Source organism: Nannobrachium achirus (assembly GCF_963921795.1).
Source record: "Nannobrachium achirus genome assembly, chromosome: 17".
In the NCBI taxonomy this organism is placed as follows: Eukaryota; Metazoa; Chordata; class Actinopteri; order Myctophiformes; family Myctophidae; genus Nannobrachium; species Nannobrachium achirus.
In genome coordinates, this window is record NC_137824.1 from 44,892,541 (window position 1) to 44,919,588 (window position 27,048).

Here is a 27,048-nt window from a genome sequence, read left to right on the forward strand (position 1 = left end):
AACTTATGTGTTTATATTCTTTTGAATATGCTTGGCCAAATAAAAGCTGCACGTTAAATCTTAAAGCTGCAATCTGGACTGGAACGCATTTTAATGAATACAACTTTAATTTGACCAAAGTTACTGTAGTGTAGACAATGGGAGAACAGCACATCTGCCAGCGGGAATGGGATAAGTGTGGGATTCTGGATGAGGAGCAAATAAAACGTACAGATTGCAGCTTTAAGTCTTTTATGGTTGTGGTACGAGACATAATGGTTCTTGCTATCTCTGCCAGGCCGAAGACACACACGCACACCTGTGTTTGTGTGGACTTGGCTAAACGCACAAATACTACATAGACATTTCCAAAGTCCAGCCTGGGGGGCAGTCGTGTAACGAGGGCAGATTTTATACGGCCCGCGGCTATTTATGACCCGCCTGCTAAAGGTAACGTAGTTAAGGACGTATAACCTCCTCGCGTATGTCTTTGCTCAATGCTTGCTGTTCATTCTCGGGTTTTATTGTTCTTTCTCAGTATAGTAAAGTAGATTCCTGATTGTGTTTTCCTTGTGTTGTATTCATTCTCTAGATGTGAAAGAATGGCTAATTGTATTAGTATTATGTTGTATTGATATTATTATTGATATTAGGCCATTGTTAAGTGATGAATTACAATACAGCCTGAGTTTGTTATGGTCCAAAGCTGACAGGAGATGCACATTTTCAAATATGGCCTCCTTTGATAAAAGTGTGGGGACACCCCTGACGCAGACCAGAACATTTCTTGTGCATGATGCCAGTATAGGCCAAGGAACTCCATCCCTGAATATTCTTCTGCCTCAGGGAGGCTAGAACAGCACCTTTTTACATTTTCCCAGTTCCTGTTCCCAGCCTGGTAAAAAAAACCTTCATATCCTGCTGACATAATGTGTCAAAACGTTGGTGTCTTTCTAAAGAAGGAAAAAAAGGAAAGAAAAGTGATTGCTCGTGGCTACAAGCTCTGCGACCTCCTCTCTTTTAAACAGTTATATCTAACGTGGTCAGCACCTCCTCACTACTAGTGTGCGCTCCTGTTCCATTGTTTTTTCAAGTCTTGTATAAAAAAATAACTGACAAGGCATTAACAACCATGCACCTTTCCCCCCATTGCCCTGTGGCTTTTCATACAAGTGCGAAATGCCAAAACAATGCCATGTTTTGACATGCACCACACTCCACCTGCCTCCACTGTGCACCCCTTTAGTTTGAAGTGATTTGATTTACTGTAGTTCTTGACACCATTTTGATTTCCTGAAGACCTCTTGACTTTTCTCACACTGCTGGTCAACAAAAATTGCAAAAGAAAATGTACAACTCAAAAAACTAACAATGGAAATTAAACGAGAGGAAAAGTGACAACCTCTCCCCATGAAGGCCTACACACATACAGAGCTGTTTCCTTATATACTCTGTAGACTCCACACTTACTAAAACAATCCACCCAAGTTCTAATCAATCAGCTAATAGGATTAACAGGCACCTAACCCTCAACTAAAAAGGTTCAAAAGGCTACTCCCCCATAACGGCATCTTCCTGCGCAGATACGCAAACAGATATGAAAGAGGTTTCAGTCACAACTGGATGTGCACCTTCTGTGTGGCTGACTGCGAATGTAAATAATGACAAGAATAACATACATTTCAATGTGAATGCGTACTGAACTTAAAACATTAGGTAACACTAGTCTAGAATGCTCAATGACAAAGTATGTGACCCTTTCCCCCTGTTGCCTCAGGACCCCCATGTCGACGACAAGGATGACGATAAACAGCGTGAGACCTGGACCAATAAAAGGGAGTACATTCTCTCCATGATTGGCTATGCCGTTGGCCTTGGCAACGTGTGGCGCTTCCCCTATCTGTGCTACAAGAATGGCGGTGGTGAGTACACATTATCTGACTCACTTTCCCAAAACATTTGGTCGGGACCCATTTCTGCGTCACAGACCCATCATTAATGGATGCCCATCCAACCCCCACCCCTTCCCATCCTCACTATGACCAGGTGCCTTTCTCATCCCCTACACTGTGATGTTGGTGGTGGCTGGAATCCCCCTGTACTTCCTGGAGAGTGCTATTGGTCAGTTCTGCAGTCAAGGCCCCATCAACATGTGGAGTGCAGTGCCATTGTTCCAAGGTGGGCGTGCCGTAGCACTCAACAGCAACAACAGCGTCAGGGCCCAGGCGGCATAACTCAGGGGTAGAGAAACCGTCATTAGAGCACGAAGGGTTCCCAAAGGGTTCCCAGCTCGAATCCGGGCTCCCCCTGAGTTAATGTCAAAGAGTCCTTGAGCAAGACTCTGAGGCTTCCTACACACAGTAAAGTATCTTCTAAGCCTCTTAAAGCGACAACGCCCTACTCCAAGAGGCTTGGAAGAGGCATGAAACCATGTGACTTTCATAGGGAAAGAATTGGACTCCACTCTCCCCCCTCATTCACCTAGGACAAGGAAAGGGTACCTGTACATTATCACTCTTTAGTGTGAATGCAGCCCCAACCCCTAGCTGCTCTCTGTGAGCAGGTTGGTGCCTTGCATGCATGGTTTCCTCCGGCCATCAGTGTATGGATGTGTGTGTGAATGGGTGAATGTATAATGTATAATGGACCCTGTTTTTGTGATCTCTCTCCGTTTCTTCTCTGCATGCTCTATAGGCGTCGGAGTTGCAGAGGTGCTGGTGACTGCGATAGTGTCCATCTATTACAACGTGATCATCGCCTACAGCCTGTACTACATGTTTGCTTCCTTCCAGTATCCTCTTCCGTGGAGCGAGTGCTTCGGCTCCTGGGCTGATGCTTCCTGTGGTACCACAGCTATAGGTTAGACTCCAGTCTTATCATTGTAATCCTGTGGTACCACTCACCTATCGGTTAGACTCCAGTCATTTCTTGCACCAGCAGAATGCGCAAGTACTGTGTTCGGCCGCGTATGTAGGTAGGTATCTAGGTAGGTAGGTAGGTATGTAGCTGTGTATGTTTAAGCCCGTAGCCCAATCAGGGACCAGCATTTCTTGTGATGCCAGTGGTGAGCACACCTCATGGCGTGCTCTGCTGGCACAATGCTTGTGCACAAGACGCAAGTTGGCACCTCGACAGAGTGCAGTTCTAGTTGTAATAGGTTAGACTCCAACCGTTTCATTTCAACCCAAGACCTGAGGCTGATTCCACAAATGCCTTCTAAATCAGTGGTTCTCAAACCTTTTCGACCCTCAGAATGATATGTTTTTGGCCGTGGACCAGATTTGGGCAAACCTTCAGTTTTACGATGCTTCTAGCGCTGTTCAATATTTTCTGCATAAATGATGGTTTCACAAGAACATTTTAAATTTGTACACGCTTAAACCTTGCTGTTGGTCCCCCTTTTTCTTTTCTTTCTTTTTTTTAGCGGTGTGCAATATAACTGGTCAGCCAGTGATGAACAGGACTCTGGAGAATAGCACCTGTCCGGCGGAGAACATTGTCAGCGTTCCAGCTCAGAGTCCCAGCGAGCAATACTGGGAGTAAGAAAAAACTGTGCATTATACATGCAAGAAAGAGTACACACAGTACATGCACTGAGTAACTCTATAATTTGTCCATTTGTAACTCTGGGAATGTACAAATGTAACTGTGCTGTCCTTTAAGGTTTCCCAAACTTTTCAGGCCCTGACCCCCCCAATTAATCATATTGTCGTTGTCGGGTGAAAACCTGCATATGTCCAAAACCGTTTGTTTTATATTTATCATTTAAAAAATGATTTAAGCGTTGTGTGCTTGTAGATCTGCTGTTTTCACTACTTTGGTGCGACAGCCTTGTATGATGAAGAAGGGCTTTGCTTTGCGAAAAAATTTACACATTTGAAACTTGGAGATACAAGGTTTCTGCCCGACAGTGACGATATGTTCTCTCTCTCTCTCTCTCTCTCTCTCTCTTTCTCTCTTGCTCTCTCCCCAGTCACGTGACCCTGCAACGATCCAGTGGCCTCGATGACACCGGGCCGATCGTGTGGCACCTGGCCCTCTGTCTGCTGCTGGGCTGGATCCTGATCGCAGCCAGCCTCTTCAAAGGCATCAAATCATCAGGCAAAGTACAGTAGCCTCACTACAACTGCTTTCTGTAGCCTACCCATGGCTTCCTATGCTACCTTTTATGTCAAACAGTATTATGTCCTATTTGTAGGTCATATCCAGTTTGAACAAAAGTCTCCTCCTCTTTTTTAGTCCACTTCCTCCCGGGTGCTTCTGTGTTTATTCCTACTGGCAGCAACATCACTTTTTTAAGGCAATTGTGCTGACAGATGCTGTGGTTGGCAGGAAATGTCGTGAGAGATGGCCTCACAAATTGACTTCATTTCTCTGGCCCTGCATGGCAATTTCCCTGCTATGAAAATGTATAATCAGACCCCCTTCTCTGTGTGAAATCACCCTCCGGACATTATAGACCTGTAAGCAAACTCATCATTTCCGACTTCCACAGCTTTCTTTTCTTTCTTTCTTTCTTTCTTTCTTTCTTTCTTTCTGTCAAAAGTCTCACGCCACAGATACTAATAGCCTAGCACTGTTGTGTCACTGTCACCGTATCCTCAACCAACGTTTGCATTTCTCTTATCTGCCAGACAGTACATGGACCACACATTATTCAAAGTGAGTTGGAACTTATTCTGTCCTTGCTGAGAGAACATCCATCACTCCATTGTACGGCTTGTGCTTCTCCTCCCCCTCCACCAGGTGGTGTACTTCACAGCCACGTTCCCTTATGTGGTGCTGCTCATCCTGCTGGTCAGAGGTGTGACACTAGAGGGCGCCAGAGATGGGATTGAGTACTACATTGGTTCTCAGTCCAACATGACAAAACTTGGTGAAGCAGAGGTAATGTGGGCACTGTTTGTTGTTGTTCTTGTTCAAAGGTTGTCACTATGAAAATAGTGTTTAAAACGACCTGCTACCTGTTTGTATCTTAGGTGCATGCACGTGCACACATATGAAAGGGGGCTTGAGCCCCTGCCCTTTTATCCTTCAGTAAAAAGTGCCCTCTCCAGACCAGGAATGCAGTTTTTACTATGGTGAAAGAAACGCAAATGCCCTCTTTCCTTAAGGCAGCATTGAAGAGAAATTGCCTTGTCCAAACTTTCCTGGACTTAAATGCAGCATCTTATATTGAAAGAATTGCCCTATCTGTGTAGAAATCCATGCCGTTATGCCACATCTCCAGTATTGACTTGATAATGCTTAGTTCAGCGTCATATCAAGCACCGAAAATAGCCGACCTCCAACGCGTTGTAAGCTTGAAGCTTTTGCGACGCGTTGTGAGCTTGGAGCTTTTCGATCTTTTCACCAAAAGGCCCTTTTGGAAATTTCAGCCCCTGCTGCCTCTCTAACATTCTCTGCACGTCCCTGCTTAGGTGTGGAAAGATGCAGCCACGCAGATCTTCTATTCTCTGTCCATTGCGTGGGGTGGAGTCACAGCCCTGTCCTCCTACAATAAGTTCCACAACAATGTGTTCCAGGACACGCTTGTTGTAACCCTCACCAACTGTGGTAAGTGCTTTTGCAATACAGCTAAATAAAGACCATGCCTTTAGTACAGGGGTCCTCAGAGTTGCTACAGGGGGTCCTCAAAATCTTTGAGTGATAGAAACTCCTGTCCTGTCTTAGGCCTATATTAACGATAGCGTCCAAATATAGTATATAATATAGCTTGTAGATCGGCTATTTTCAGCAAAGAGCTTTGGTGTAGAGGGGAAAAAGAGCAGACTAAGTACAGAGTAAACGGTACATTTTATTAGGTAATGACGGCTCAAGTGGTTAAATATCTGAAAACACAAATTGACATGAATCCAAAATACACTGATGATTGTGCTGTCAAATGATGAAACTATATGGAATCTATGAAAAGGTTGTGCATGGGGGTCCCTGCTTCATCTCTTTCTCAACTAAGGGGTCCTTGGCCTGAACATTTTCAAACATTTATCCACTTAAATCCTCGATAGTAAACCCTTTCCCCCTGTACACCAAAGATCTTCACTGAACATACTATGGCAGATCTACAAGTTCACAACACCTCACGCTGTGAGCTTGCAGATCTGCTATTTTTGGCAAACGTTCCCCCAGAATAGGGATGCTAGCGCTCAAGAATCAAACAATTAAGAAGAAGCTTCCTATCACACAAAGATTTGGCGGCCCCCCCTGTAGTAACTCTGAGGACCCCTTCAGGGTCCCAGACCCCTTGTTGAAGACCCCTGCGCTATAGGGAAGGCCACCATCTGCTGACACCCAAAATTGGTCTTCCTCATTTAGTCAATATACATAATGATATAAACAGGATGTAGCAGATCATTACAAGTTATCAAAGGGTGTTCCTTCATGCATTTTGGCAGTGAAGATGTTGGTCAATCAATATTACCATTTTCTTTTTATTTTACTCCTCCAAGGAACCAGTGTGTTTGCTGGCTTTGCCATCTTCTCTATCTTGGGCAACATGGCTCATGTCTCCGGAAAGCATGTTTCTGAGGTTGCCCAAGCAGGTGAGAGGACACACACTACACAGGGCTGTGACGGGGGGGGGGGGGCTGGATGTGGGACTGAGTTACTAGGGCCCAAGGTGGGGGGCCTTCATTGCGACCGTAGGTCGCATTTACTACCAAAACCTCCACGGGCTGTCTGTGCGTCAGTCAGTCAGTCAGTCAGTCCGTCACACTTTTGCCCTGCTCATATCTCCACAACCGTTGCCCCCATCCATGCCAAATTTTGCACACACACTCCTTCACTGCCAAACTACAACCTCCAAGGACCCCCGGAGCCCCAGGGACCCCCAGGTCCCTGGGGGACCCCCTGATGTAAAAAATGACCAAATGTGCTCACACGTCACACGTCACACTTTTTCCCTGCTTATATCTCCGCACCCGTTGACCCGATCCATGCCAGATTTTACACACACACTCCTTGCCTGCCAAACTACAACCTCCAAGGACCCCCGGAGCCCCAGGGACCCCAGGTCCCTGGGGGACCCCCAGATGTAAAAAATGACCAAATGTGCAAAAATGACCAAATGACCACCCCAACGGGGCTGCTCACGGGGAATTCCCGGGGACCACCGACTCCTGCTGCTCCAGAACGGATGCAAAAGTGGTGGCGCCCCCAGTGGAGGACCCCCTGCCACTGCAGCGCACATAAAATGCCGTAACTCGGGCTAGGAGCGTCCGGGAGAGCCGGGGCCGGTACCTATTCGTCCGCCAAGGCAACGCGGAGACCCCACCCCTCATTTCTCACATGGCCCTATTCTAGCGCCACCTTCAGGCCGATTTTTAAAACACATTTTTGGACACTGCTCCTACAGTTTTTGCCCTAAAATCACGAATATCACTACACAGCATGTCTACACTCATGTCATCAACATGGATCAGGAAGATTTGGGACAAACACATTTTTGCCCTATTTGTGGAGATAAGCCACCTACGGTCGCTTATCTCCCGATTAGGGAGTGTTACTGGTTATTGTGTACTTTAGCTATTGAAAAATAGCAGATATACAAGCTCACAGCGCTGCAAACTTGTAGATCTGCTATTTTTGAAAAGACGTGAAAATGATATCCAAGAGAAAGATTAGACGCTTGCCGGGGACCAAAACTAGTGAACATGGCAGATCTACAATAACGCGATGCTTTGCGCCAAGTTGTGAACAATCATAATAACCCTACCAAATTGGTCAGCATTATATTTACTACTGCGACCACACTGTATTGATTATTTCAATTTATTATTCTATCATTTTATTTTTCAAATAGATCAAATCATTTTTTTAAATGAATGAATCCATTATCAATGAAGTCATTTAGTGTTATTTCATGCATTAAGTACTAATTTTATACTTCGTTGCACAAAGGTGTTGCATAAAATAGGAAACTCGATAAATGTTAATTAAATTAAAATATTTATAATTGTCTACATTGATTAGTTTGATTAACTGTTGCAGGCCTACACTTCTGGAAGATATATGTCCTCACTCCAGCTGTATGTGTGCACAGGGTTTGGTCTGACATTCATTGCCTATCCAGAGGCTCTGGCCAAGTTGCCCGTCTCTCCCCTGTGGTCTGTTCTCTTCTTCTTCATGCTGTTAACTCTTGGTCTGGACTCCCAGTTCGCCGGGATTGGTGAGTTTCACATATAAATGGTAAATGGTGCATTTATATAGCACTTTTTATCCAAAGTGCTTTACATAGTGCATTACATTCATTCAACCATTCACACAAACATTAACATACACCAATGGCGGAGGGGGAAACCATGCAAGGCACATGCACATCGGGAGCAATTAAGGGTTCAGAGTCTTGCTCAATGACTCTTCTCTGAGCTACTGCCACCCCACAGATTGGATATTACATTAAGGCAGTGGTTCTCAACCTGTGGGCCGGGACCCCCAGGGGGGTCTCCAAATTATTTTGGGGGGTCCCCAGATGATTAACTTAATGTGCAACATTATTTTCTCTCTCAACAGTAAACAAACCAACATAACGTTTAAGTGTATATAGAGGGTATCTGCACATTTCTAAAGTTGAGAATTCTTTTAACCTCTAAAATGACAAATTAAACATTGGCCAAAATGTCAGAAATTGTGAAAATAGTCAATCTACATGCTCACAAGGCCTCGCAACGCGAGGCCATGTAGATCTACTATTTTCACAATAGAACCGTGTCAAATGTAATGCCTCAACTCTTAGTGGTTCCCCAGTTAAAATATGAATATTTGGGGGGTTGCAGCCTGAAAAGGTTGAGAACCACTGCATTAAGGCACACATGCATTATTATCCAGGGATCATTTTAATGCTCCCCTTCCAATTTACACACAACCTGTTTTTGTGAAGATGTTGTTGTCTTTTAGAGCAGTGGTTTTCAACCCTTTTCATATCAAGGTCCATTATTTATTTGCCATTTGAGGCGCGGACCACCATTTTGATGAGATTTAGCCTCTCAGACCCAAAACGTACAATATTTTGTTATTGTAGGATAAAGATTAAAGAATAGTGTCCACAATTCCATGCTGTATTGATGTTGGTACCATATAGGAGAGATAACAGGCACACTGTGATCAAAATAACAATTCTTCTGCATTCTCTAATTGTGTAGACTTCTTGTAAATTAAATAATGCAGGTGTTTAACAATAGTTTTACACTTTAGAGTAAGGATGGGTCCATTTGGTTACAAACTATCCGTCATTTAGCTGGGGACCACCTGTAGGACCACTGGTGGTCCCTGGACCACTGGTTGAGAACTTGGCGTGTCATTATGAATTCCTTCCTGTCAGAGGCGGCCCCAAGGGGGTGCTAGCGGGGCGATTGCCCAGGGCGCCACTTTGCGGGGGCGCATGAAGAAGAAAAAAAAAAAAAAGAAAAAAAGTAGGGGTGACGGCCCTGCAAACACTCCTTGTCTGTTTAGACCAGACCGAATACAACAACACCCCCTGGTGGTAAGATAAAGGTGTGGTGACCCACTATACAGACTGTGAGAGACACAGGAGTACTGTGCCTTTAAGGACTGGGGGGTTAGTTAGTCTTGGGGCTTCCGTTTCCGGGTGATGTGTTGTTGTTGTTGTGCTGCTAGCTTGATGCACACCGTTTATGTACGTGATACAAGTTTATGTGGAGTTAAGTAAACTACCTCGACTGCACCTACGTCTACTGTCTCGCTGTTCCCTAACTCTACACTGGTGACCCCGTGAGTGAATACGACATGTCCGACAACGAAGACAACGTCGCCGGCGTTAACGTTCCCGCAGCGCCCGCACCGAACGTCGGTGCTAACGATATGGCTAACGTTAATGCCAACATCTACGCCGCTATCGTCAAGTTGCCGGACTTTTGGCAGCATAACCCACGGCCGTGGTTTCAACACATTGAAGCCCAGTTCCAGCTCAGAGGAATAACACAGGACGTCACGAAATACTCCCTAACTCTACAAAGGTAACCTTAGGTTTACAACATAATATACTGTATGGCACTGGGAGTCAGTCTGCTGCTTGCCCTGAAACATCACATGGAGAGGATCATTTTTGTTCCCGACTTTACTCTACAAAACACAGACCTCAGGCTCTATCAGCCAGGATAAAGGAACTCTATTAAAGTCTTGTCTCACTGTGCGTGACTGTGAAAGAACCAAGTCCCAGCCCAAGGTAAGAAGACCAATGCCTCATTCACACTACAGATATATAGTTGAACGTTTAGCTTGGTAATTCAATGTAATCTCAATGGAAACCAGCTTTAAAGCTTTCAAAGCTTTGTTCTTTGTGTGTCCTGCATCTTTAAAGCTGGTTTCCATTGAGATTAAATTGAATTACCAAGCAAAACGTTCAACTATATATCTGTAGTGTGAATGAGGCAAGACAGTCAGATCATGCTTTTATAAACCCTATTATATTAAGCCCAAAATGGTTCTGCCGCCGTGTAGAACCGAACCGCTTTTAACTTTAAAAAAATTCATAATTTTTTTTTTATAAAAAAAAAAGAAAAAAAAGAAAAAAAAAAAAGATTTTTCCGCGGCCATAGGGCGGCGCTATACTACCTCGCCCAGGGCGCAATATAGGTACCAACCGCCACTGCTTCCTGTGTCACCAGAGGTCATCGGCACCTGCCTTCAGGACGCCTACCCGGAATTCTTCAGATCCAGGCGCCCCCTAGTGGCCGTGGTGACCTGTACCATTCTCTTCTTTCTCGGCCTGCCGTGTGTCACGAGGGTGTGTAGTCAGCTTCCTATAAGAGCCAGTTCATGTCACCTCATGTCGTCATTGCCTTAAACATGTGCTGTAAACCATGTGTTTGTGTTTGTGTGTGTGTGTGTGTGTGTGTGTGTGTGTGTGTGTGTGTGTGTGTGTGTGTGTGTGTGTGTGTGTGTGTGTGTGTGTACGCGTGCGTGCGCGTGACAGGCAGGAATATACTGGGTGACTCTCATGGACACATTTGTTGCTACCTGGGTTCTTCTAATAGCTGGTCTCCTGGAGATTATTGGCTTCTTCTACATATATGGTAGGTAACCTACCGTACATGTGAACAGAGGCGAAGATGTTGAATAATGAAACGGTTTGAGTCGAGGCACTCAGTTGTGTGTGTGTGTGTGTGTGTGTGTGTGTGTGTGTGTGTGTGTGTGTGTGTGTGTGTGTGTGTGTGTGTGTGTGTGTGTGTGTGTGTGTGTGTGTGTGTGTGTGTGTGTGTGTGTGTGTGTGTGTGTGTGTGTGTGTGTGTGTGTGTGCGTGCGTGTGTGCGTGCGTGCCGTGCGTGCGTGCGTCTTTACTATGCTGTCCAGGTGGTAACCGTTTGATTGAAGACATAGAGATGATGATTGGGAAGAGGAGCTTCTGGTTCTGGCTATGGTGGAGAGCGTGCTGGTTTGTCATCACCCCCTGTATCATCCTGGTGAGTACATGTCTCAAACACTGTCTCTTACATTACTTGTGTCAGAGCCATATGATTGCTGTTGTTATTTTGCACCTTTGCTGACGTCACTGCGGGGCATGGTTGGCCAAGGTTACCAGGGTATTTGAAAAGGGCCCTAATCAAGCGGCAGGTGTTGCTGATTGACATTGGGCTGCTGGTCTGTGTGCTGTATAATCTGTTCAGGGTTTGACGGTATATTCTGCCATATTCTGTATGCTGAAGTGACGGAAAATATCCTTTATTGTCAACTCAACGGAAATGTTTGGACTTCTGTGTTATTGAGCACATGTCTACTGTATAACATCATTCCTGGCCGTTGTCAACCACGTAGTGTTAAAGTATAGGACTTTTACATTTATATTAGACCTATACCACAGCACCACATACCTTGCTCCCATATATTTATTCCTTATTTAACTGTCATGGTACTGTAGAACATTTGTCTTTCCTGACGGACATCCTCAGGGGATGGTGGAAAGAATGATCATCTATAAACACAGTGGTATAGTCTCTAAAGGTAGCAGAGCTCTCCACCAGACTATTCTACAGATTACTACTGACTGGCAGTCAAATAAAGTCAGGAGATGCTTAATGCACCTGTGAGCAGACACCGACAGACGGCTTCTATGGTGCTAAAAAATATCCTATGGCTTGATGTCATTTTCAAAAACAAGCCCACAGCCTACAACTTGGGACACACCACCCATTTGGCAGCAGATTTTGTAATCGTTTAATGGTTAAAGGAGCTATAGTCAACTTTTTCTTGAAAAACGGACGCTAAAATAAAAATAATGTTTAAAAAATATTTTATAAAAAAGATTAAGCTGCATAAATTATATGTGTTTCTGTTCAAACATGACCACAAAAAGCATAAAATAATGGTAAAATAATAATTTTGGCCATTGTCAGGCCGACTTTGTTTACATCCCTTATCTATACTATAATTTTGCGAATGTCTGTCTGAGTGAGTGTCTGTCACAGCGTTTCTCCTCAGTGGCTGGAGCAATTGATCTGAAATCGCATCACCATTAGCATATGAACACACCTAACATAACTGTGAAGCCCGTTTGTCACTTTCACAAATCATATGCTGTATATTAGCATTTTTATGGTGTATCTACTATCTATTCTGCATCTAGCATGAGGCATATCTATTCTGCATCTAGCATGGGGCAACATGTTTAACCAGGTGTGTGTGTGTGTGTGTGTGTGTGTGTGTGTGTGTGTGTGTGTGTGTGTGTGTGTGTGTGTGTGTGTGTGTGTGTGTGTGTGTGTGTGTGTGTGTGTGTAGGCGGGTGGGGGGGGGGGGGGGGTACACAGTATCTCTGTAGCCTTTAAACGAAACGGGTATTTCTTACATTGATGCTCCTACATATTATCATGCAAGCACCAGAAAGTTACTTTCCATCCCTCATATACTGTGTGCACAGTGCACACCCCATAACCCACACACTGCACATCATTTCGGAGCTCATATCTTTGAACGGGTAAGGACTAGTCAATCCAAAAGAATAGAAGAGGGATAAAAACAAAGTCAGCCTGACAATGGCCAAAATGATTATTTCATCATTATTTTACGCCTTTTGTGGTCATCTTTGAATAGAAACTATACAGTATATGAAGCTTAATCTTTTTAATAAAATATTCTCGAAACATTATTTTTATTTTAGCGTTGGTTTTTCAAGAAAGAGTTGACTATAGCTCCTTTAAATGAACACTGCCATGCCTTTTTGCCCCGTCCACATGCAGGTCATCCTGTTTTGGTCTCTGTCACCGTTTGTCGCTCCTACCTATGGGGACGTGGAGTACCCAGCCTGGGGCCTGGCGCTGGGCTGGTGCATGGCTCTGTTCTGCATTGTTTGGATCCCCATCGTTGCCGTGTATAAACTGGTCAGAGCAGAGGGCAGCCTGTGGACGGTGAGCATGACTGTCTGTCATCTTGTGATCGTTTCTGTGGATATTCAGAAGTGATGTACTGCAGTGGTTCTCAAAGTGGATGTCCGGAGACCCCCAGGGGTCCTCGGACTTAGCCTGGGAACCAGACAAATCTGAAAAAAGGGGAGATGACATGCACATCCAACCCTAGTAGAGCAGGTGCTGAGCGAATGGGTAGATACTAGTTTTACTATTTTTTTCTAGTTTTCTAACCAGACAAATCTGCTAATGCAAAATAATAACAAATATTAATTGCCCTCGGCAGATTTGGTCTGGCACTATTCAGTTATGATTGGATTTCACTCCCTCCGAAGTAGTGAGGGACCAATCAGGGTAACCAGTATGCAAATATGGGGCGGGTGTGGGTTAATGGGGTCTTCCCCATGGTTCGAACAGCCGTTGGTCTGAACAGGTTAAGATTCACCAGGTTAGCGTTCACCAGCGTTAGTTTTACTAGGTTTAGGGTTAAGGTTAGGTTTAGGTGGTCGGACCAAAGTCCATGACCAAGGTCCATGGCACAACATAGTTTTGAGAAGGGGAACCACTGATGCACTGTATCTGGTGGGGAGGGAGGAGTCTAATTTGACCAATAAAGATTATGGGTTCTTTCTTGTGGTGACCTCTCTGACCTGTGTCCTCCATCCCACAGCGGGTGAAGTGTCTATGCTCTCCGTCTGAGGACTGGCGTCCCTACCTGGATGTCAATCGTGGCCAACGCTACGCTCAACACGGTCATCACAGTCCGCCAAAACCTGACATAGTCGTCATCGCCAACACAAGTTTCTGATGTGTGTGTCTGTGTGTAGCACTTGCCTATCCTCAATGACCATACTTTTTTTATAATGTTTTTTTACTGAATAGGTGCTTGGTCTACCTACGTTTTTTTTCTTGGATGACTATTTCTATGCATTTGATATATTCGTGTTGATGTATATTACCTTGTATTGATGTTGATGTATTACCTTTGCTTATTGTAAATGGCTCTGGATTAAGAGCGTCTGCCAAATGCATACATTGTAATGTGTGTGTGTGTGTGTGTGTGTGTGTGTGTGTGTGTGTGTGTGTGTGTGTGTGTGTGTGTGTGTGTGTGTGTGTGTGTGTGTGTGTGTGTGTGTGTGTGTGTGTGTGTGTGTACGCGCAAGTTGAACTTGTGTGAAATTTTGTTGGAAAAAATATTCTATAAAATAATTATTTATTATTTTATAATGTTGATGCCTTTGTGTCTTTCACATTTTAAAGGGAAACCTTAAGCCTATTGCTCCCTTTGAACTTCAAATGGGTTGCGCACTGAGTTGATTGATTGGGCCATACAAGGGTCAAACTTGTTCTGTGCTCGTTAGTGATCTCTCTAATCAATTAAAGCATCAAAGACCTAGGAGAGGGGGAGGGGGGAGTGTGTTTGTATACACACAGACTTGCCTAGTTCCTCTTTAATGATTTATCATTAAAAGAAAACCAATTGTAAGTGTAGATTTTAATTTTGGTTTATTGTTTCAAGCAATGCTCATCATTGTTTGTAACAATACCAAAATACAATGATCACATACTGCCGGCACCGTGTGGGAGCCGTTTCATAACAGTTCCATGTAGTGATCACTGATGTAAATATAACTATGGTATTCAAAGCAACTATGACTGTACGTTGTAAAGCTATTGAAGCTTTAAAGGGGATATGTTGTTGGTGCCTATTCCTGCAGGTGTGAGATGTTCACCACATAAACCATGCCCCACACACTGAACTGGTGCCCTCCAGGGACGTGCAGAGAATGTTAGAGAGGCAGGGGCTGACATTTTCTAAAAGGGCACTTTTGATGAAAACATCGAAAATAGCAGACCTCCAAGCCCACAACGAGTCACGCTGCAACGCGTTGTGAGCTTGGAGGTCGGCTATTTTCGACGCTTGATGCTACACTGACTGAACTAAGCATTAAACGAGTCAATACTGGAGATGTGACGTAATGGTATGGATTTCTACACATGCAATGCAATTCTTTCAACATAAGCTGCTATAAGTTCAGGAGACAAGGCAATTCTCTTGAATGCTGCCTTCAGGTATGGCATGGAAAGAGGGCATTTGCATTTCTTCAAAACTGCATTCATGGTCTGGAGAGGGCAGTTTTTTACAGGTGGATAAAAGGGCAGGGGCTCAAGCCCTCTTTGATGTCTATGTGTGTCCGTGCCTGCATGGTGCCCTCTGAGGAAGGTGAGCAGCATTGTGTTTTATGATATGGGAAGTAGTATGTCATGCTACAGCAGTTGGAATACTTCAGGACAGCATTCTGCATGGAGTTGTGCTGTGATTGGAATGTAGTGGTGCATGTAATTATTTTCACATGCTGTGATACAGTCTATTATGGTGTTCCCTCCACGACCTTCACTAGCTACCTACAAGGCCAGTAGCGGCCAGTACCGGCCAAAACCGGGCCGGTAGGCAAGCCACAATGATCGGGCCCCCCAACCGAACCACTTCAAAACAGCCCCAATGAGGAACACTCACAGACACAGTATTAAAATATCAATAGTTAGATTGGTGAGCCGCTTAAATTGGCACAGCGGCCCATGACAATGCAATTTCGTATAGCTTATAGGCCTACTCACCACTATTTGAAGGAGACTCGAAGAGCCTTGCTCTCTGCAAAATCAACCACTATGGCATTATCTTTTGTAGGCCAAAACAAAGTTCCATCAACTGTAGGTGTTTGATGGAACTCCTCCAGACAGGAGCTCTACAGAGATTTCCAGGTGTGGGAAACGAACAAGCTGCTGCAGCTGGAATGCACAAATACTTATGAGAGTTCTCTGTCTGTGCTGTCAGAAGAGAAGTCAGAAGAGAATAGTCTCATCATGTCATTGAAACCAAGAAAGGCAGCACAGACAAGCTGTGGACTGATGTATGCAAAGCAGGGAATGAAGAGAAACCCCTTTGTCGTGTCAGGGGGTTAGTGAATGACCATGGAGAGAGTGCTGCTCCTATGGTGGTTGGAGAATGACTGATTATTATTCATATAAAGTATAAATGCCTCCCTTGACCAGGGGGTTTTAAACATTTTGGTCCCAGGGCACCCCTGTAAATAACGTTTTCATCCACGGCACCCACTGAATTATATTGTTAATTTATTCTCTCACGTTTTCCTTATGATATACTGTATCGTAGGGGGAAAGATTTACATATTTGCGAACATGACAAACATGTATGTTGCTATAAAGTAACATTACAATTCAGTGGCAATAACTTTATACTTGATGTTTAACCTCTTGAACCCCAGCATCCCTATTCTGAACATTAGCCAAAATTAGAATATCTACTAGCTGCGACGTGTTGTGAGCTTGTAGATCTGCTATTTTTGGCAAAGAGATTTGTTGTAGATGGAAAAAGAAGACACCTAGTACAATGCAATAATAGTAATAAAAATAAAAATACCAATGTATTCATTTATTTATAAATATGTTTATTTAGAACAATTATGAGACGTTGTGAGATTTTATCTGCTATTGTTAGCTAATCTTCCACGCCACACCAAGATTTGTCAGACCCCCTTTAGTAACTCTGAATCCTGGATCCCCTGTTGAAGACCACTACTATGATCAATAGCGACAGACTGAGGCACAGCTTTTGATTTCAGTGTCATAAGAAATAGTGTTGTAGTACTCGAGTCAATGACTCGTCTCGAGTCAGGACTCAAGTCCAAATTTTCACTGACTCGGTCTCGTCTCGGTCTCGCCCTTAATTTGACTTGGACTCGTCTCGGTCTCGGTCTAATTTGACTTGGACTCGCCCCCCACCGAGTCCACTCGAGTCAAGTCACTACAATGCAATGGAATAAATGTTATATCCATATGAGGAGCGCATTCACGTTAACATTAAGAGAGCTGCCTTGTTAAGTAACAGAGCATTCTGGCATCTGATAGGCACACAGTAGCCTAGTAGCACACACGCACACACGGCACACACACACACAGAGCCCCACTCTGCACAGCAGCAAGCATCTAATCTTCCCAGAAGTTATTTTTTTCGCCAAACAGACAACAGCACAACAGTCCACTTTCCTCTTACCTGCAGGCTATCCTTGTGTCCCCAAATAAATAAGTCCTAACAGCTTCCAAACACAAGCCTTTGTGATCATGTGTTGTGTAGTTTAATCCACCCGCACAGCTGGATTAAGAATTTATGTCTTTTTGTATTTCCAGGTGTAGTCTATTACTCGTTAAGCAAGCCTCATCCGAAAGTTTTAAAGTGCACTGATCAACAGAGAGAAGTGTAACATTGTAAGTCCCTGTAGAGAGGTTAAAACGAATCAAAACAACTTGAAGCAGTGACATGGGGTATTGTTTTGCCTTGTACTTGAAAGGCATCAGACTAATGACATAGGGTAGCCTACATTTCTCACCTTAAACAATGAAATGCAGACAGGCACATACTGCTATGTGTTTGAATGGGAAAACCTTATTTATTTATTTTAGCTTTTAGTCAAAATAAAATATTAAGATAAGAGTTTGTTTGAAAAATGTTTTGCTAAAATCATGCATGCTCTATTTCAATGCAACTATAACAGCAATGTTTAAAAATGTTATAGATTACAGTAGTAGACATAATTATTTTTTAAATAATATTATTTTTGTTATCACTTGGCCTTTTGGTGCATGGGCATCAATATTATATCCATATCATGATATTAGACTGGATAGGCCTAATTATCGTCTGTGATTTGGGATATTGTACTGCAGTATATGCCAAGTCTTATTTGTACACTAAAGTACTTGTTCTCTGCCTGGGAGAAAATGTAATTGTAGCAACTCAAATGTCTAGTTCTTAGACAGAAAATTGGTATGGGAAAAAACTACCTCTCCAAAAAACTCCCTCAAACCTAAACCACAGCATTGACAGCAACCAAATGTAATTTGGGGAGACCTATTGATTTAATTTGAAGACAAGCCATTAATTTGAAAGGTATTGGTAGGAAACACCAGACAGGTGCATGCACATGAACGAGGGGTTCTTGCATTGTGTGTGTGTGTGTGTGTGTGTGTGTGTGTGTGTGTGTGTGTGTGTGTGTGTGTGTGTGTGTGTGTGTGTGTGTGTGTGTGTGTCCGAAAAAAAAATATATATATTGTTTTCTGCAGCCTACCTATAAAAAAAAAAAAGGAAAAAAAAGAAAACTGGACTCGGCTCGGTCTCGCCTACCATTGGTCTCGGACTCGACTCGGACTCGCCTCCCATTGGTCTCGGACTCGACTCGGACTCGGCCCCCTCCCAGGGGCTCTTGACTCGGACTCGACTCGGACTCGAACCCCATATGACTTGGACTTGACTTGGACTCGCTTTAGGTAGACTCGACTACAACACTAATAAGAAACAAAGCCTTGCTGAAATAGGTGTAAAGCAGGAGCAGACATGAATGTTTCATGAGCACAAGAGAGAGAGAGCAACGTACTGCGAGGCGTCGTGAGCTTGTTCTGTAGATAGTACTAAATGTTTTAAATGCTAAATGTTCCCCCAGGATAGGGATGCTATAGCGCTCAGGTGTATATGAATGTAAAAAAAGAAAAAAGAAAGTTTGTATATCACACAAAGATTTGGTGGCTCCCCTGTAGTAACTCTGAGGACTCCTAGGGGTCCCAGACCCCCTGTTGAAGACCCCAGGCTGTACCTACCGGTCGGTACTTCTGGAAGCAATCTCCTTAATTATCTTTAGAATGTATCTTTCCTTGTGATTCTGTTTGTGTGATGTGATGTGATGTGATGTGATGTGATGTGATGTGATGTCATGTCATGTCATGTCATGTCATGTCATGTCAAGTGTTTTTCACAACAGATTGTATGTGCTTGCAGATCTGGGGGCAGATTTACTTACTTAGTTCTGTAAACCCTCCATGCTCTCAGCCTGGATGCTCGTGGGTCAGAGAGACAAGGAATCTGTTTAATCTACGATTAAAAGGACAGATCTTAAAAGATCTCCAGAGTGGGTTTTATAGATTCACACTGGAGCATTTTCCTTTTCCATTTGAAACTCTGAGGTTTTCACTCGTTAAACATTTGCATCACATCTTCTTTAGCGGTGTTCATGGTTTTAAGTATAGCTCTCCTGCTGTGGAGTCTGCTGGATGGGGATTATTAGCTAGATCTAACTGTTTGACACTTTGGCCTTTATGTCTGCAGTATTCAAGGGAACTGTCTCTCTGTCTGAATAGTTTTCAAAGACAAAGCTGAAATATTTTATTCATGGCTAAAGTGCTTTCTTACAGGTAGCTCCTGTAAGGCTGTGTGACTGACGTGTAGCTTGTCGTCGGTGACAGTGTATGTAGGGTTTTACCCCAAAAATGAAAGGAAAAAAACTGAAATGAGAGAGACAGGGCCTTATCTGGCCACTTCACACCTGTCATTGTGTCTGTAAACGTCTCCACCACACAGTGTTGAAATAAAGCCAAAACAAACTAAACAGCCTTTCGACCCCACCACACAACTCCAGGTTGCCATCCTGTTCCTGTTGCTAGTTTGGTATCAATAGCTAGCGACCGTGGTAAATGTTTTTAGTGCCATGGCATTGGTCCGAAGGTTCATTAGTCCGAAGGTTCATTAGTCCAAATTTGTTAAGAATACTATGCCTAACCCTAACCCTAACCCTAACCTCAGTAACCCTGACTAAATTCGGACTAATGAACCTTCAGACTTATGGGCAGTCCCCAAATTGTTTAGTCTCTTTAACTGAGATGTTGTGTTTTGTTCATGTGCCAGACATCGGTGCTTGTGTGCCCTATAACAGGCACGTGCACACAAAGACATCAAAGGGGGCTTGAGCCCCTGCCTTTATCTGTCTGTAAAAAGTGCCCTCTCCAGACCATAAATGCAATTTTTACTATGGTGAAAGAAATGCAAATGCCCGCTTTCCATGCCATCTCTGTGTAGAAATCCATGCCATTACGCCACATCTCCAGTATTGACTTGGTTATGCTTAGTTCAGTGTGGTTTCACACCGAAAATAGCCGACCTCCAAGCTCGGGCGTATTTTATGATATGTTTATTTGAGAGGGACAGTGCATATTAATGAACACATAGTGTGTGTAAACCGACCTCCTCCACCATATCAAGCTCAGCTTCTGCCTTCTTCTCAGCGACAATAGAGTCGTACACAGCTGTGAGTGCTGGACCCTTAAGCCTGCCCACAGAAGTCCCTGGCCAACAAGAGTGAGAAGTTGGCATCCAGGAGAATGAAGCTAGTCGGTCACTGCCATTGACACTGGGAGCTCCCAGCATAGGAGTAAAGTACTGTGGAAGGTAGCTTGGAGGTCTGCTATTTTCAGTCCCTGCCTCTCTAACATTCTCTGCACGTCCCTGCCTTATAGCCAAGAGGTTCTCACAAACCCCCCACCAGGGCTTGATGTACGACTCCAGTGACACCATAAACCAGGATCTGTCTGCTGATTTGTGAATCCAATTACCTCCCTTCCTGTGTAATGGCGGCGTTCAATGCTATGATGTCAAGTCAGCTGTTGTCAGTGTCTCCAGAGCATCTATCTCCGCAGAGAATCATGTCACCTAATACCCATTAAGACCCGAGCACCCCATTCTACTAAATATCCTCTAAATTACACGATTTCCTGAAAAATCTATGTTTCGGTATCAGTGGTGCTCAAACTTTTTCATGTCAAGGACCCCCAACAATGCTATGTACTGTATTTGGCCACGGACGTCGCTTTCAAAACATTTTGTTCAAGGGACCCCCCGAACCAAGATTTGAGTTAGAAATGTTTGCTTTCAAAATATATATTATATTCAAAGATGTGCACAATTTTCATGCAGATCTACAGTGAGCTTGTATATCTGCTATTTTTGAATAGCCAAAATTAAAATAATGGTTAAAGTGGTTAAAAAGAAACAGATGTTTTCCATGGGTGGCAGTGGCTCAGGGGGTAGAGCGGCAGTTCGATCCCTGGCTCCCCCAGAGTCGAAGTGTCGAAGTTTCCTTGAGCAAGACGCTGAAGGTTGGTGCCTTGCACGGTTTCCCTAATGTGCAATCATTGTAAAGCGCCTTGGATAAAGGCTCTATATAAAAGCACCACTTGCCATTTAATTGGTTAAAACAATATACGTTTATAGAACCCCAGGGGACGCCCATTCCCACAGCACAGCCATCTGTACATCATGAAATCATAAGCATACACTTCAGAGTTGAAGCGCTGAACAGATGGCTGAACAGACCCACGAAAAGCATAGAAGGGGACCAATGCGCGCGAAGCACGCGTGAAGCACGCGCGCGTCCGTGCGTGTGCGCGCGCCGCCGCGCGCTGCGAAGCACGCGCGCGTCCGTGCGCGCGCGCGTTTTCGTTTTTTTTGCGTGCAGAGATCGCTTTTCGGGCGGTTTTCCCCCCTCATTTTCCTTCAGATACGGGCATTAACGGTTTTATGATGTATTATTTATTTACTTATCAAGTTATCACTAGTACTGCAATAACCAACACAACCAAAGCTTAAAACACACTTCAACACAAACACTGACATTAAACAGTCCTCTCGTCATAACCAACGTTTCTTTCATGTTTCTATGGTTAACTTTTTACCTCAAGAACACCGACTATAGCAGCAATTTGGCACAGCGACCGTTCATCACTCAAAACACTGGCCACAATAAAATACTATACAGTATCCTACTCAGAACTCAGAAGCATGACAGCCGCTCAGCCGTCAGAACACTGAACACACAATACAATAATACAGTCCACAAGCAGTTGGCACAGGTTAGAACAGGCCGCCAGTCCAGAACACAATACGGTATAAATGTCGTTCATTACCGGCTTGAGAATTGAAAATCCTTCCTCCTCCTCCTCCTCCTCCTCCTCCAGTCCTCTCGTCTCACACACAGCCCAAGTAACAACAAAGTAATCCTTTAGCTTCCATGTCCAGGCCAGGGTGGCAACAAAAACAACAAGTAATCCTTTCCTTGTCCAGGGTGGCGGCATTCCTTATTAACTATTTGAAATGGCAGAACCAAAGTTATAAATATTGTGTTCTATTGAGTTTCAGCTGTAGCAGCAGTGTCCTCCGGTAACTTTCATTTCACAGCAAACACCACATGTTGCCAGATTTTGCGAGAGAAACAAGCAGCCAGCTATATGAAAACCACCCTGGAATATTGTGGTTTTCATATAGCTGGCTGCTTGTTTCTAAGAACTTGGCAACACAGACCAAACCATTTTGCAGGAAAACAGAGGGGTGTTAGCATCTATAAATCATTCAAAAAGCATCGTAAATCGCTTTGATCGTGTTTAGTGCATGATTTCAGAATTTAGACCACTATGTCCTTGACTGGGGGGGACAGGGGGGTCTTCTGGAAGTGAATGGAGGGGACGAAATTGGACCTGGAAGGTGACAAAAACCCCTTGTGCCCCCCGCCATTTTCGCCTATGACGCACGCACGCACGCCACCTGCTTCTAATGATATCAACGCACTTAATGCGAAATATTCACGTGCTTTCAGACTCTTCAATGCAGAAAGTATCCAGGATACTTGGATATCCAGTATGCCAATGCAGAGATATTAGTAGTAAAATGTCGACATCTAGTGGTCAACCTCAGAGGAGCGCAAAAATAAAACCTGAGGTGATTCCCAGCCTCGAACCAGATGCCAAGATGCCAAGTATGCTCTGTTCCCCGGTGTAACGCCCCACGCCACAGACCCCGACGGACCACCGCTCGTCGCGGCAACTCGGCTCGCTAGCGCTCGCCTCGGTGGCGACTCACGGGGGTCATCGGCGCCCAATCCCACTCAGCCGCGTTACCGAGTTATGTGCCGTTATGGACAGAATAGTAAATATTCAGTCCCTCACTATCAACATCTACCCCACTATCCACGTCATAGATAAATGCACAAAAAAGGAGTCACTTCATCCGTTCATTAGCTCAGTCAGTAGAGCACGGATGCAACAAACCCACGGTTTGGGTTCGATTCCCCTGAGGGGAATAATATTCCAGGCGACAGATATCGGCGCATGCGTACTTCAAAGTGCACGGTGAACAGGATACCGTGGATACTCCTCCGTTGATACCCAGTGCATATTCTCTGCATTCAAACGTCTGAGAAATGGTGAAAAAGTCGGATTGAATGCGAAGAGAGCAGTCGAAGCCGGTGCGCACGCACGCACGCGCACACACACACACACACACACACACACACACACACACACACACACACACACACACACACACACACACACAGTATCCATTTCACTGGTGTGCTCCACATTATAAATGTGCAGTAGGCTACTATTATAGTTCACTGGTTCTCAACCTTTTCAGACCGCAAACCCCCCAAATTATTTGGGGACGCCCTCCACCCTGACAAGCACTTTACTGTAGGAGGCATTTTGTTTGACTCAGCTCCACAGATAAATGTCGTGAAAATAGCATTGCGATGTTTAACAATTTGACAATTTGGCCAACATTTGATCAGTTTAGTAGGCTATAATTTGTTGATTACTTTTGATTTTGTAACAGTCTTTTTTTTCCAGGAAGAAAGTACGGTATACCAGGAACAGCTAGAAAAGTTCAGGGGGCGGCCAGGGGTTCCATTTAGATATGAACAGAGAGAGTGCTTGGTGATGGTTTGTCAAAGAGACACTTTTAAGCCTTTATTAAACCAGAATCAGAACTTGTCAAACTGGTGAATAGAGTGGGCGAAGAACTTTGTCACCTGAAGAGGAGATGTTTGTCTCAAAAGAAAAATTCTGATGGTTTATATTCTGGAACAATTCAAAACAACAGGACAAAGGAACCTCCTGAGTCGTCCTGACTTAAAGGTTGGGTCAGGAATACACCCCCCCACCCCTTTTATTTGTATTGCATTTCCGTTTTATTTTCAGAAATTTGGATTACCAGATTTTGGAAAACTAGCCCTTACCCGTTCAAAGATATGAGCTCCAAAATGATGTGCAGTGTGTGGGTTATGGGATGTGCACTGTGCACACAGTATATGAGGGATGGAAAGTAACTTTAACTGGTGCTTGCATGATGTACTGTAGGAGCATCAATGTAAGAAACCCGTTTCGTTTAATGGCTACAGAGATACTGTCCCCCCCCCCCCCCCCCCCCCCCAGCCCGCCCGCCCACCCGCCTGCACACACACCCGCCTGCCTGCCTGCACACACACACACACACACACACACACACACACACACACACACACACACACACACACACACACACACACACACACAGAGAGAGAGCTGGTTAAACATTTTGCCTCATGCTAGATGCAGAATAGATGTGCCTCAAGCTAGATGCAGAATAGATAGTAGATACACCATAAAAATGCTAATATACAGCATATGATTTGTGAAAGTGACAAACGGGCTTCACAGTTATGTCAGGTGTGTTCATATGCTTATGGTGATGCGATTTCAGATCAATTGCTCCAGCCACTGAGGAGAAACGCTGTGACAGACACTCAGACACTCACTCAGACATTCGCAAAATTATAGTATAGATAAGATCAACAAGTTTTGTGTTGGATTACTTTTGGAATATTTACTCATTGGACACATTTAAAATAACTTTTCATTTCTATTTTGAAATGTAATTAAAGCAAATGTTTTGTGTTTTCTCTTTGGTCTGCGGTACAGTGTAAAGATTTACAGAGGTACATATTATGACCTTTATTTCTTCAATAGACATATAATTGTTATGGTTCTGATTCATATAATACAGTATATACAGTATATGGACAGGATAATTGAGACAAAAGTCTTGCAGTGAATAAACATATTTATTAACAGATGTTTTTAAGTGAATGATTCATTTCAATTATAGCATGTATTAGCCAGTTTCAATCCCTAATACATTGAGCTGCCGTGGAATTGCATCCCTCACAGAGGAACTGACTTGACTTCTAACTTCGCATATAATGCTGACCCAATGTGATATGTCGGTGGTCAAAAAGAATAAATAGACGGAGACCAATTTAAAGTCCAGTGAATGCGGTTTTGCTTTTCTTTTGAAATGCTAGATACTGATGATGTATCACTTCCCTGCAAATGCTGACGGCTTTCCATTGTTCAAGGAGAGGAAAAAAAGGCAACTAAACAGATTCTGGACAATAACATTTGCTGAACACAGAATAAAAGCCAAGAATGTTAAGTAATTGTCAGGTTACAAGTTTGACTCCCGTGTGTCAAAGTGTCCTTGAGCAAGACACTGAACCCCTAACTGCCTTGCATGGTTGGGCAAAATCTATGCTAGGCACAGCACAGTTAAGGCCCAGTTAGGGCCAGGCCTTAATTTTCGGGCCCGTTGAGAATGCTGAGCTGGTCGAGTCATCATTGTGATATCAGAAAAGGTCAGTGCATGATTTCTTTCTTGTCCATTCTTTTGCTAAATCATTGTGATGCATGGGGTGTGACAGACAGACAGACAGACAGACAGACAGACATGAGCTGCACGTTTTCATACTAAATAGCGACCTACGATCGCAATAATAGACCTACTACTGATCCATTGACTTGCTTACTGTGATGTCTTGTGAGCTCGTAGATCGGCTATTTTCAAATAGAGTGATAGTTAAAAGTATTTCTCTTAGTTGTTATTTATTATAAATATACCGGTAGGCTAGTCTTAAAAAAAAGTGTTATTTTCAGACACTCCCTGGAAGCAGGCTCCGCCCTGCGAGACAGACAGACAGGCAGGCGATTGTGTTTGACACTAGCTCAATGATATTTGTAAGTAAAGAGTTAAACATGGAAGTTGAGTAGAGTTGTCAGTATTGCCAGGGAGTTAAAACGTACAGCTAAAAGACAGTTGAAAAGAGAAGTTATATCATCATCATGACAAAGTGCTTGGGAGTTCTTTCCAACCGATTACCACAACCAGGTGAGTTGGCTAGTTAGCTAGTCCTATTAGCTGCTTGGAACTTAGCATTGACATTTAGATTTACATAAAAAATAGAGCTTAATTGTGTGTAATGTAATTCAGATTTACTTTTGTATGAAGTACCCAGCCTAAACTTTAAAGAGTGTGTGTGTGTGTGTGTGTGTGTGTGCGTGTGTGCGTGTGTGCGTGTGCGTGCGTGCGTGCGTGGCTGGGTGTATGTATATTTGAGAGGGACAGTGCATATTAATGAACACCAAATGAATTGAATTGAATTGAATTGAATTGAATTGTGTGTGTGTGTGTGTGTGCGCGTGCGTGCGTGCTTGCGTGCGTGCGTGCGTGCGTGGCTGGGTGTATGTATATTTGAGAGGGACAGTGCATATTAATGAACACCTAGTGTGTGTGTGTGTAAAGACGACCTCCTCCACCATATCAAACTCAGCTTCTGCCTTCTTCTCAGCGACGGTAGAGTCCTACACGGCTGTGAGTGCTGGACTCTTAAGCCTGCCCACTACACAGAAGTCCCTGGCCAACAAGAGTGAGAAGTTGGCAGCCAGGAGAATGAAGCTGGTCGGTCACTGCCATTGACACTGGGAGCTCCCAGCATGGGAGTAAAGTACTGGATGCTGTTGATGACCAGAGACACCGCTGACTGCTGGTCCGAGGACAACCTAGAGAGAGTCTCTGTCTATCTCTCTATGATGAGTTCCAAAGTTTAACCCTGGCCATCACTTACACAACTGATGAGGTCAAGTAGAAGTCGGCTCAAGGTAGTCGGCTCAAGGTAGGAACCTTTCCTTTTCCTTATTTTCCCCTGCTTTTTCTATGCTACTGCTG

The 27,048-nt window shown here is 43.9% G+C and overlaps 1 protein-coding gene across 1 annotated transcript in view; it reads left to right on the forward strand.

Annotated features, from left to right (window-relative positions):
- Window positions 1-26,799, forward strand: part of LOC308302511 (sodium- and chloride-dependent neutral and basic amino acid transporter B(0+)-like) — a gene marked incomplete at both ends in the record, with an annotated part of 30,420 nt that extends 3,621 nt beyond the window's left edge. The window contains 15 exons of the mRNA XM_080746767.1: window positions 1,757-1,901; window positions 2,026-2,157; window positions 2,674-2,838; window positions 3,404-3,518; window positions 3,953-4,085; window positions 4,726-4,866; window positions 5,400-5,535; window positions 6,429-6,521; window positions 8,021-8,146; window positions 10,605-10,723; window positions 10,913-11,012; window positions 11,290-11,399; window positions 13,170-13,337; window positions 14,005-14,134; window positions 26,672-26,799. Coding sequence (XP_080602893.1) covers window positions 1,757-1,901; window positions 2,026-2,157; window positions 2,674-2,838; window positions 3,404-3,518; window positions 3,953-4,085; window positions 4,726-4,866; window positions 5,400-5,535; window positions 6,429-6,521; window positions 8,021-8,146; window positions 10,605-10,723; window positions 10,913-11,012; window positions 11,290-11,399; window positions 13,170-13,337; window positions 14,005-14,134; window positions 26,672-26,799 — 1,941 coding nt within the window. The remainder of the gene's footprint in view (window positions 1-1,756; window positions 1,902-2,025; window positions 2,158-2,673; window positions 2,839-3,403; window positions 3,519-3,952; window positions 4,086-4,725; window positions 4,867-5,399; window positions 5,536-6,428; window positions 6,522-8,020; window positions 8,147-10,604; window positions 10,724-10,912; window positions 11,013-11,289; window positions 11,400-13,169; window positions 13,338-14,004; window positions 14,135-26,671) is intronic.
- Window positions 26,800-27,048: the final 249 nt, after the last annotated feature.